The 11,555-nt window shown below is 37.6% G+C and overlaps 1 protein-coding gene across 2 annotated transcripts; it reads left to right on the top strand.

Annotated features, from left to right (window-relative positions):
* Positions 1-378: 378 nt before the first annotated feature.
* On the top strand, positions 379-10,938 carry LOC103721066 (tRNA modification GTPase). Of its 2 annotated transcripts, none has more exons than XM_008811099.5 (11): positions 379-604; positions 682-974; positions 4,604-4,742; positions 6,720-6,841; positions 7,033-7,236; positions 7,729-7,788; positions 8,434-8,572; positions 8,803-8,921; positions 9,323-9,547; positions 10,144-10,350; positions 10,508-10,938. In XM_008811099.5, the coding sequence occupies exons 1-10, from the start codon at positions 439-441 to the stop codon at positions 10,336-10,338; spliced, it is 1,662 nt and encodes a 553-aa protein (XP_008809321.2). In that variant the 5' UTR covers positions 379-438; the 3' UTR covers positions 10,339-10,350; positions 10,508-10,938. The 2 variants fall into 2 exon arrangements, with proteins under 2 accessions (XP_008809321.2, XP_088557611.1); XM_088701485.2 differs by having other exon boundaries at positions 6,720-6,845; positions 7,037-7,236.
* The last annotated feature ends 617 nt before the right edge of the window (positions 10,939-11,555 follow it).

Genomic DNA, 11,555 nt, shown 5'->3' with positions numbered 1-11,555 from the left:
TTCAATTCAACATAAAAACATACTCAAAAGAATCCTGAATTTTTCCTACATTATAACAAATAAAAATGGGCCTTTTTAAGATTCTTTTTATTGAAACATACTTTGATCTGAACTTTTTTTTTGTTCGATCTTCCCAAAGATCGTTCTCTTGAAAAAATTGTCTCAATTTCAATCATTTCTGATATCTGTTAGGAATGTTTTCATTGAGAATCATGTAATGTAATGATAATTTTTCTTTGATAAAAATATTTGCACAAGTATTTTATAATGAAGAAATAATTATTCTTTTTGCAGATTTTGGACGGTCAGATTCTCCATACCACATGATCCTATATGTCCAATAATTTCTTATCCTTTATACTCCTACCATACAAATTCCGTTTAATCCCCAAATTTTGAACATTTTAATGGCCTTTTTGCTCCTATCCTGTCTCCTTGATGGCTCTCGCCCTCCTCCGCCTCCTTGTCCCATGCCGAAGACACAAAAACCCTCTCCTCTCCCATCTCCTAAACCCTAAAATTCCTCTCTTTCTCCCCTCCTCTCCTCTCTCCAAAACTCTAATCCCCCACCTCAAAACCCTAACTTCTCGCGCCGGCGCTCCAGGTTTCCCCCTTCCCCTCTCTGTCGCCAACTCGCCATTCTCCTCAAAATCTAATCTTTTCTCCTCCTTTTGGCTGCAGAACAAACCCTAGTTCTCACCAAGGACGAGCGGTTTGGGTCCTCGGAGGCGGCCAGGGATGAGGCCACTCCGGAGGCGGGAACCATCGCCGCTATCGTTACTTCATTGGGTGGTGGCGCGGCTGCGGTCGGTATTGTTCGGCTTTCGGGACCGACCGCGGTTTCCGTGGCGGCTCGGGTGTTCCGGCCGGTGGGGAGGTCCAAGGAGGCGTCTTGCGCATTTTCCTGGAGGCCCAGAAGCCACTTCGTGGAGTATGGGTTTGCTTTGGACCAGAAAGGCAATGTCATCGATGAGGTAGTGATCGTTTCTCATTGTTTCTCAATGGATTTTTCGTAGTTTGATCAAAAGTAGTACTGATGTCTGATGGTAGTAATTAGAAATCTCGGACTTGATCTCTGATTAGCTTCGTGGCTCTTGTGGGGTTCTATGTAGACTACTTCTGTAAGTTCATTTTGCTTTCATGGTGAAATGGGTTACATTTTTGTTTGTTGGTTTGTTTTTATGTTTTTTTTTCTTAATTTGGAATGTGATCAGAGCTTTGCCTTTTAGCTTGTTGGTTCTGAAGGATTTCATATAAAGCCATTCATTTGTGGCTGTATCCAAGATACATCTTTGCATCTTGAGAATTTTGGTGTTATTTGTCGTCTTACAGAGATTCACATTTTCAGCTACTTGTGCATATATAAAATGTTTCTTAACAGTAGATCTGCTGCAATGCATCTGAGCCTGTATGCCGCATACATAGTCATGACTAGGAGTGGCAATTGGTTAGGGCAGGTTGGGTCAAGTTCGAACAACATCACCTGCAAACTTGAGATCTTGATGCAATGTGACCTTTCTCAATCTGACCTGTCCCCAACTGACCTAATGCTTGAATTTCCATGATATTTATGTGAGAGTGCACTTACAATTAGCAATTTTGATGATGTAAAAAGTAATAGTAGTCTAACTGATCTCTTTTCTCTGATAGATGGCAATTAAAATTTCCTATTTTGGTGTGCCTGATGGGACTAAACTGATAACAGAGTAATTAATCAATTTCAAGAGACCAAACCCCTTCTGGCTCAAGTGACCAAACACAAACCAAGCAATAAAAACTTCACCCTGATGGCATGAACATGGCCACGGATCTAACCCATATCTGATTCATTTAAAGTCCAGGTTCAAGAGCTGACCCAAACTCAACTTGAATTGGAAAGTCCTTGGCCCAAACCTGGCCATGACTGGGTCAAGTTAGTACAGGTAAGATCATCAAGTGGAGTCAGAATTTGCCACCTTTCTTCATGCCAATACTAAAACTTGGAGTGGTTCTTTGACTGGTCGCTATCATTTGCTTTTATTACATTTGATTTTAGGCTTTCTTAAAACTTACATGTAACTTGAAATTCAATGCATGGAAATTACTTTGCAGGTTTTTTAAGCTGTACATGTTGCCTTTGTGAGGCTATCCTTTTGCTGTTGGATGTCATCACACTCAAAAATAAGTGTTCAAGAAAACTGATGCTGAAGAGATTGCATTCATGTGCTGTTGGGATGTTTTTGAAGGGAAAAGCAGATGGCCATAGAAATTCCTATATTTGCATTTATAAGACAGCCTTCTTCCACCATCTAGTTGCTGTTATATATGACCATACCAACTAGTTAGTTCATATCTTGTAGCTGCAATGAGTAATTTTCTTTTATTACACTCATGTCTTGTTTTTATTATTTATCTTTCAACCTCACATATATCATTTTGAATTTTTAAGTTTCCATTTGCTTGGTATTGCTTGAAATTATGATATATATACCATTTTTTGCCATCAGCTTAGTTATTTTATGCCTAATTGACATGCATGCAACCCTTCAAAGGAACTTTCACTTAATTTTATTCTCTTATTTGTCTTCATCTACTTCTAATCTTGATAATTATTCAATATAGGAAGCTATCACTATTTGGTATCCATTGGCCATTAATTTTAATTAAAATTTACTTTCCTAGGTTCCAATTAGTGCCATCCATGGTTTCTTTTTCAGCATTCCAATTTCTGATTCCTTCTTGTTATCATATAATTCTTTAAGAAAACATCTTTCACCAGTAACAAACACATGAGGCCCTTATCATGATACCCTTCTTTACATAGCATTTTTAAATAGAATTAGATAGAGGGATAACCTTTGTTTGAGATATAGGTGCAGATATAGGCTAATCCTATGAATTGCCAATTCTACAATCTTTAGGAAGGGCTTGGGATTAATTTCCTAGGTCTGCAGATAAACCAGGCAGAGTCATGGACATGGGTTTGACATGGGTGGTCAATTTGGTCCCTTCATGCCAACTGAGAAAAAACAGAAAATGCCCATATTGTTTAGGGAAGAAGGACTTATACTGTAGGATCCTGTGTATGAGGTCAAATTTGAATATGTATCTACCTTGCAAGGACTTCAAGCTGTCCATAGAATGGTTTTATAGTTCATATAAGAACCAATATGAACATTTGGAATTACCACAAGCTCTAAATACTAGGAGTAGGCTGGGTTGGACGCAAATGTAGACCAAAACAGTCTGAGGCCTGGCTTGGGATGTAGTTTCTGAGAGCATGCTTGGTTTGGTGACAGTTGACGTGATCCAAGCCCAGCCTTGGTACATCCCAAGTTATATGCTTAAACAATTGATGCATCTCAATCTAGTGAGGATACTGTCCATAAGTCAAGTTGATGATGGCAACTCAATCTTTGTACACACATGATTTTTAGCTGATTCAAGTCTTTTAATGTATTTAAGCTTGACTTAGCTTGTTCTTCTATATACCAGAACTGGTCTTTAACTTGGCTTGATTCTATTAAGATAGAGTTTGTCATATTATCCAAAAATGAATCTTAATTACTTGCTCATATAAATCACAAGAACATCCCCTTCTTTGAAATCATTAGCTTTTGTTGACCATCAGTTGCACCCTTGTACTATGCATTCCTTCCATTTAGTTTTTGTTTGATCTACTTAAGTCTTTCATTCTCTCAATCATTGCTTTCCTGCCATCGCTAATTAGGAGTCTGATGATAAGTTTTGTATATTGGATGAGTTGAAGGTTTCATATAATGATTATCTTAAGATCTAGGTTTTGCATGCAAGGCTGTTGATTTAAGTTTGTTGGAGGTTCTCAGACAGTAACAAATGTTGATGGGGTTTTGTGCTTCAGTTTGATTACCATACTTGGGCTGATAATGGTTTTCTTCTCTCTGCTTGACATTAGCATGCCTTGATTGCTATTTACAGTGGTACTTCAATATGTGACTCTTAGGTTTAGTTGTTTAGTTGCTTGGGCATTCGCCACTGGTTCATTTACAAATTACAGATTACAAAACATCAAGTGATATTGCCCACTCAAACTCTGTCTTATCGAGGAAAGACAAGCCTCCATGTATTTATTCAGAAAAATGCATTTCATATGTAGACACATACATACATGTGTGCACAGATGCATGCATATATATGAATATATAGATTAGCCCCTGAGTTGAATGTCTGAGGAGAGACCCTTTGCCAATAGATTCCTCTAATTACACGGCACAACCTAACAATACGTTGATGCATGTATACTCCTTTTGATGTTCCTTTCTATCCATGAAAAATAGAAACAAAAATAGTACAGCATAAAGGTAAGAAAAGATCTACTCCATTTTCAATATGACTTCCTTTGAATTAGCCACATGCATCATATATGCCTTGTGCTAATCTGCATATGCATGCATTTTTGAATTATCAGTTGTTTCATTTGTATCATGCAGAATGCCTATATTATTTCCTTTTTTTGGCATTTTTGGTGAATCCTTGTAAACTTCATCGGGCAACAAATAAAGTTCAGTGTTTTTTTTTTTTTTTTTTTTGATTTTTTACTTGTAAGATGGTGTTTCATCTGTTTCCTTTTCTTTTCCATACCTAGGTTTTGGCAATTCCTATGTTGGCACCAAGATCGTATACTAGAGAAGATGTGGTTGAGCTCCAGTGTCATGGGAATGATGTATGCTTGCGTCGGGTATTGGGAGCTTGCTTAGAAGCAGGAGCAAGGCTTGCAGAACCTGGTTAACTTCTTCATTTTTCTAGTTTTTGATTCTTTTTTTGTTATTCAATCATGTTTTATGGAGATATTGTGTGGTAGGAAGTTTTGGGCAACAAGGCATAAGAGAAGTGTTGTTTCTATCATGTTGCTTACATCTATTGACTATAGCCCTTCTCCGGATGGCATTTAAGCATGTATATAACTTTACATTCCTATTGTAATGAAGCCAAGCGGTTTTCGTATTGTTATGCTTGCTTGAGACATGTTGTAATGTCTCATAACTATGACAAAACAACTCTTTCAAGTTGCTTGATGTCAATTATTTTTGTTCAGCAAAGGGATATTATGTGCTTTACATGTCATGCATTTTCTCATGAACTTAATATGCCTCATAACTACGACTACCCTTACTGAAATTGCATTCACTTAATGTTTTTTTCTTTGAAATTTCATAAATTAATACAAAAGTTGATGGCTGATGCCACTCATTAAATATAGTTAATCGAAAGCAAACATTGCTAGAGTTAACTTCCTATAAGTGATGTCTACAGTTATAACCAAGGTTCGCCGAATCGGTATCGGATGGCACGAGTCCCTACCATGCTGTTCTTAGGCGTACCAAAATAGGGAGAGCCAGAGAAGGAGGGAGAGCGGGAGAAGGAGAGAGGAAAAGAGAGAGGGCGGGAGAGGAAGAGGAAGAGGGAGAGGGAGGGGGGAGAGAGGTTGAGAGAGAGGGGCTCGGATTCGTAAGAGAGGGAGGAAAGGAGGGAAGAAGAGAGGGAGAGAGTGGGAGAGGGAGGCTTGGATATGGTGAGAGAGAGAGATAGAGGCTCAGATCTGGTGAGAGAGAGAGAGGGAGAAAGGGAGAGAGAGAGAGAGTGAGAGGGAGGGAGGGGGAGAGGCCGTGAAAGATAGATGCTCGGATTCAGCGAGAGAGAGGGAGAGGGAGACTTACCTGGCCAGGGACCTTGTCGTCATCATTGTCATGCAGCGTTGTCATTGAATCGGCTAGGAATGGAGTGGGGTTGGGGTTTTAAAATGGGGGAGGAGACGAATGAAGTGAACCAAACAAGGAAAGCGACTTTATATTCCAGATTGAGCATCTAAACCATGCCGGTAACCAACCGGATTGGTTCGGTATGTCCCAAACTAGCTAGTTAGGCACATTTTGGCAATCCTTGGTTTTAACTTTTAATCTTTCCCAGCTTTATGGTCAGTTTTATGATCTTGCTCTTTGGTCTGCTATGGGAAATATTTTCCTAACTGTCTGGTTTCTCTCACAACTTTCATTCTCATTATTTGACATGAAATTTGAGTCATGTTGTTCAGAGGGATCTTCTTAAGTTTTGGGGTGTCATGCCATTACCATCTCAGCTCCACTAGTTAATTCTGTAATACTGCAAGCTCAAAGCTCTTCCTAATATTTAACCTTTCCTTTTTTCCCTTTATGTCATAGATTTACATCAATATCGCATTTTTGTCATGCTCTTTTATACGAATGGACCTCCAATGTTTCCCAGTTTTGCAATTCGTACAACATTTTTTGGTTTACATTGTCTCATGTAATTCCTCCTTGCAACCACTCAATACTGTAGATCTTTCTCATTCCATCCACCCTTTTATTTCTTGCATGCTTGTCTTCTTCTTTATTAGTTATTATTCTGGCGAGGCCTAGGGATTATATTTATGACTAAGTGTTTGTTCCACTAAGGAAGTGAATTAAATTCTGTGAGATAGTATACTAAATTTCAATCAATCCTCATCCTTAATGGAATTATGGATAACTTGATCTCTAATGCAATCTCTTATAAATCTACCTTTCTTGTTACTAGGTTCTCATTTTTCATTAAGGAAATCCATGTTTCTGTATTTGTTTATAGAACTTCTTTAGAGTAATTTAGAGGCATCTCTTTCTCTCTCAGTTGTTGAGTTTTGAATAAATTAAGTAGCGTTTAATGTCAATATGTTGATCATTGTGTATAACATTTTCTTTGTTTAGGTGAATTTACCCTTCGTGCTTTTCTAAATGGTCGCTTGGACCTATCTCAGGCTGAAAATATTGGCAGACTCATTTCAGCTAAGTCTGTAGCTGCAGCAGACTCTGCATTGGCTGGGATTCAGGCATGTATATGCACTTCCAGATGCATTATGCTTTTGAAACAAACTTCACACACTGTGAAGAGATGATGCACACTTTTCCTCTTCTTTTGTTCTTTTTTTTGTTTTCCTTTTTAGTTTTTGTGAATGTAGTACTTTCTGTGGGTTTGCCAACAATATTTGATGGTTGGGCTGTGAACTACATTTTGTGGCAGGGAGGCTTTTCTTATTTAGTCAAGTCACTGAGAAAGCAATGCATCGAGTTGATTTCTGAAATCGAGGCTCGTTTAGATTTTGATGATGAATTGCCGCCTCTAGATTCAAACATGTTGATCAATCTAATAGATGATATGTGGCATGATGTACGGCAGGCATTGGACACTGCTAATTATGATAAACTTTTGCAGTCTGGTCTACAGGTATTTGTTTTAATATTTTAACTGGGTGTTTTAGTTGTTTGTTTCCCCACTTTTCTGTTCACATACAACTTAAAAATGAGTATTCGCTGTCTTACTGAAAGTTGAGCATTCACCATTTATCTTTTCTTTTTCCCTTTTGCTCTAAAAATCATACAGTGGCCAACAACTGCTAGCATAGTTGGGTGGCACCTCACATTTAAGGGCTTGTCCCTCATGAGGTCCAGGGATCAAATCCTGGCTATTGCTGAAAAAACTCATACTGTATATTAGATATATGGTTTTTCCTTTGGAGGCTGGCTCTTTTTGTGATCCCACATGTGCTTGGTATTGTGTTTTCATGAGAATTGGATCTTTTGATGTTACTTGTGCCTCATTTTATATAACTGGCCATGCTTTTATTTTTGATATATGGTTTGGGTCAATGCAGATTTAGTTTTTGTTTCCTGTGCGATCTCAAAACATTTTTGAGACGTGCTATACGAATTTTTGCAGATTGCAATCATTGGTCGGCCAAATGTTGGAAAGTCGAGCCTCCTCAATGCTTGGAGCAAAGTATGTTACTTGATCTGTCTTTGGCAATGATACATGTATTTCCTTGCATGATTCCTCTTTTGCTACATGGTGCCAGTTAAATAATTTAAGTATTTTTTCCAGGGCTAAGATTTATACATTTGTGTAGTTCTTGTAGTTTGAATGCATTTTAGAGAAAAGTTGCTTTCGATTTATTTTTTTTCTTATTGTTCTTGTATACATTGTTTAAACAGATATGTAGTTTTTTAAAAAATTACTGGTTAATTGTTTTGGGAATACATGAATACTTATACACGTATGTACATATGTATGAATGTACATATTATCTTATGGCCATCTATTAACCAATGAACAAGCTTGGTCCTTAACTGGTTGACCATTAATATATTTTATGAAATTAGTAATATAGATTTTGGAGAAGTTAGGAGATACCTAATTCTTGTCTTGTCTAGCTACATGTTTAGTCGAAGGCATGAGAAATCTGTGAATGAAATAATATATTGTATCATGTTGAAAGATACACTTTTTTCTTGACCTTCCAGTAGTATGCATGTGCTTGTGGGTGAATATGCATGCAAGCGTGCATGTGCTCGTGTATATGCACTTGCGAGTATGTCAGTTGCACTTGATCTTATTGAATTCTTAATATTTTATTCTAGCATGCAGAGTGATAGAGCAATTGTTACTGAAATTGCTGGAACAACAAGGGATGTGGTCGAAGCAAATGTGACTGTTCAGGGTATTCCTGTCACTCTTCTTGACACTGCTGGCATCAGGGAAACTGATGACATCGTAGAAAAAATTGGTGAGATTATGTTCTTTTCCCCTTGAAGGATCTATAGTTTAACAGGCTGGCATTCAATCACATACTAATAGCTAGAAAATTTGCCACTCCTGGTTTTTTCTGATGCTTGCACGTCTCCATAGTTTTATATTCAAGATCGAGGTATAAGAATGCTATATTTCATGATGTGCTGCATTCTTTAAATGATACAATGAAGAGACGAAAAGGCCTTGACGTTTTTCTGCACACAGGTGTTCAGAGATCAGAAGCTGCTGCCCTGGCTGCTGATGTGATTATTATGACAATAAGTGCAGTTGATGGATGGACTGAGGATGATACGAAACTTGTTGAGCACATTTGGAAGAATCAGGTTTCCATTTACCAGTTGCTATCTAATTAATAATTTATTTTTCCTTATGGAAAATGAAGAAGATTGGTAACATTTATGACTAGAACAAAAGAAACTTCATTGATGGAAAGAAACAAAATAACTATGGTGAGGTAATGCAATTTTAATATTTATGACTTTGGTCTAGTCATAAATATTTAATTATTTTCACGTTGGTGAGGTAATAAGATTCTCATTATTGTTTCTATCTAAGCATCTCAGTTTGGTCTAGTCATAAATATTTAATTATTTTCACTTTGGTCTGTTCTTAATTATTCTTCTGATGTTTGGATCCTTTTTGTTAGTTAACATTTTCTAGTATTTGTACTTAGTTGATCGTGAAAAGTATAATGTAACCATTTTTCTTTTCGCGTGGAGAGCAGAAGTCTACAGGTTCAGCCATACCCATGATACTTGCTATCAACAAAATAGATTGTGCACCATATTTTTCAGTCCAAACATTTGAGGCAGTTGGCAACTCTTTCACGAAGCATGTCCAAACATGTGCTGTCACTGGTAAAGGCATCCCAGAACTGGAGAGGGCTGTACTAGATGTCAGGGGCCTTGACCCCATTCCTGCAGGGGGACGTAGGTGGACTGTAAATCAGGTAGTCATACACAGTAGACACCTTCTTTGTACTCTATTTTCCCTTCTAAGATTGTCTGTCTGTCAAGTATTTGATGCTCAATTTTATTACTCTGATTTGATGCTCAATTTGTGAGTTTTCAAATATTTTGCATTTGGAAAGCAGAGGACCTTGTATGATGTATTAAGCATTGAACTAAAGCCAGTAAATGCAGAGAAATGACTTTATTGAGGAATCCCCAGTTCGAATTCCTATGAGACAACTTAATTATTGGCATTAATGTTTCCAGGAGATAACTAAGTTTTGCCTTTCTGCCAAAGTGCACGAGAAAACTCATTTTTGAAAACTCAACTATAATATTTGTTATAATTGTTATAGCAGAGTCCATAATGATTTCCACCCATGGCCTTGTGATCGTAAGCGACATTGTACTGATGTTGGTCATAATAGCTCTAATAAAACATTAGAAAGCTGGCAGATATAAAGCTTAATTCTTGATTTCTTTAAGAGATTGAGTGCAATTTAGCAAAATTGGGGGAAAAAGAAAGAAAGCAAGCTAGAAGAACATGCAGCTGCTCTGTGGCTAACTGTAAGTTTGATTTTGATGATATGGTCAGAGACAATTTGAGCAACTCCTGCGAACTCAAGAAGCTCTCTCAAGACTGAAGTCATCTATAAATGAAGAACTGCCAATGGATTTTTGGACAATCGACTTGAGGGAAGCAGCATTAGCCCTTGGGGAGATAAGTGGGGAAGACATTTCTGAAGAAATCTTATCGACCATATTTGGCAAATTTTGTATTGGCAAATGAATCACTAATGAGGTATGTTTGTTCCTTCTTCGCATGATTCTTTTAGGTTGCTCGGTTCGCACAATTCTTTGATCCTTTCTGGGCCAATATTTTGACTAATGGAACTTGTACTTTCGAGGTTGCCATGCATGTGAACATTTTAGTTCTGAAGTCTTTTGTACTTGAACAGGTCTCATACTTTATGGAGCTGAAATTAGTAACTGGTCTTGGAGGAGCAATAGATAATTCATTATTAGTTGTTGACAAGGGTGTGGCAATACAGTATAATCATTGGCAAAGTATGGTGTTTATATAATTATTGGTGGCCACTGATGCTAGTTCGAGGTTGAACAACTCTAAGCCATCACATAGATGTTTGAAGGTATCTGAAGAGTGTTGATGCTGAGGTGAACCCTGCAGAAGATTCGAGGGTTCTCATGTTCCAAACACCAAAATCATGCAGGTCGACAATAACCCATGTATTTTGGGGGATGTTTTCACAGACAGCAGATTACATAATAGTAGCAAAGCATCTGTAATATTACATGAAATCATAAGAATAGTGGCAAAACATGTGTAAAATTACATAAACTTAATGAAGATGAGATGATTAGTTGGGCACATCATCATGTTATTTTTCTTGATCTATCTACAAAGTTCAGAGGTATTATTGTTGTCTGGAGTATGATATTTTAGGTAGCCTTATGAAACAAGCAATTAGCATAGTTCTGGTTAAGTTGCTTGTCTTTGTGATCCTTCAATTTGTAGGGAGTTGCACTCATTCAACCCAAGAAATCGACACAATTGGGTTATTCATTGTGAACCTTAATCTATGTATCTGCACACAATTAATTTTTGCAACTTTTTGGATGAGGGTACATGTCTTTGTGATATTTAAATTTGTAGGAGGGGTGCGTGCTCATTCAGCTCGAGAGACAAAATTGAATAGTTTTTTTGTCTCCCTGCTAGCATAATTACTTCACATTCATGCACGATACGCTTGATATAAAGCTTTATGTATCTTGATACATAAATTCCCACTTTCATGTTGTGTCTCTCCCCCTTCACAAGAGTACTGATCCAAAAGATGCATATTTAATGAGTGTATCTGTAAGTGTGTGGAGATGGGGGTGGTTATTGTTGACCCGACCTGCACTCAGACCTGCCTAACCCGACCTGTTGGGTTTTCAGGTCAGGTTACGAGTTAGGTTGGTTCAGATCAAGTCTCGTCAACCCAT

This window comes from Phoenix dactylifera, chromosome 7 (assembly GCF_051530095.1).
Source record: "Phoenix dactylifera cultivar Ajwa chromosome 7, Ajwa_hap1_PhDact_Kaust_v1.1, whole genome shotgun sequence".
NCBI classification, from domain to species: domain Eukaryota; kingdom Viridiplantae; phylum Streptophyta; class Magnoliopsida; order Arecales; family Arecaceae; genus Phoenix; species Phoenix dactylifera.
The sequence above is the reverse complement of the archived record's forward strand: the minus strand, read 5'-3'. Positions and strand labels throughout refer to the sequence as shown.

Coding starts and splice junctions, on each gene's coding strand:
- LOC103721066 (XM_008811099.5), top strand. CDS start 439: ATGGCTCTCGCCCTCCTCCGCCTCCTTGTCCCATGCCGAAGACACAAA. Junction 4,743..6,719: donor AGCAAGGCTTGCAGAACCTG/GTTAACTTCTTC, acceptor TTCTTTGTTTAG/GTGAATTTACCCTTCGTGCT. Junction 9,548..10,143: donor GTAGGTGGACTGTAAATCAG/GTAGTCATACAC, acceptor TGATATGGTCAG/AGACAATTTGAGCAACTCCT.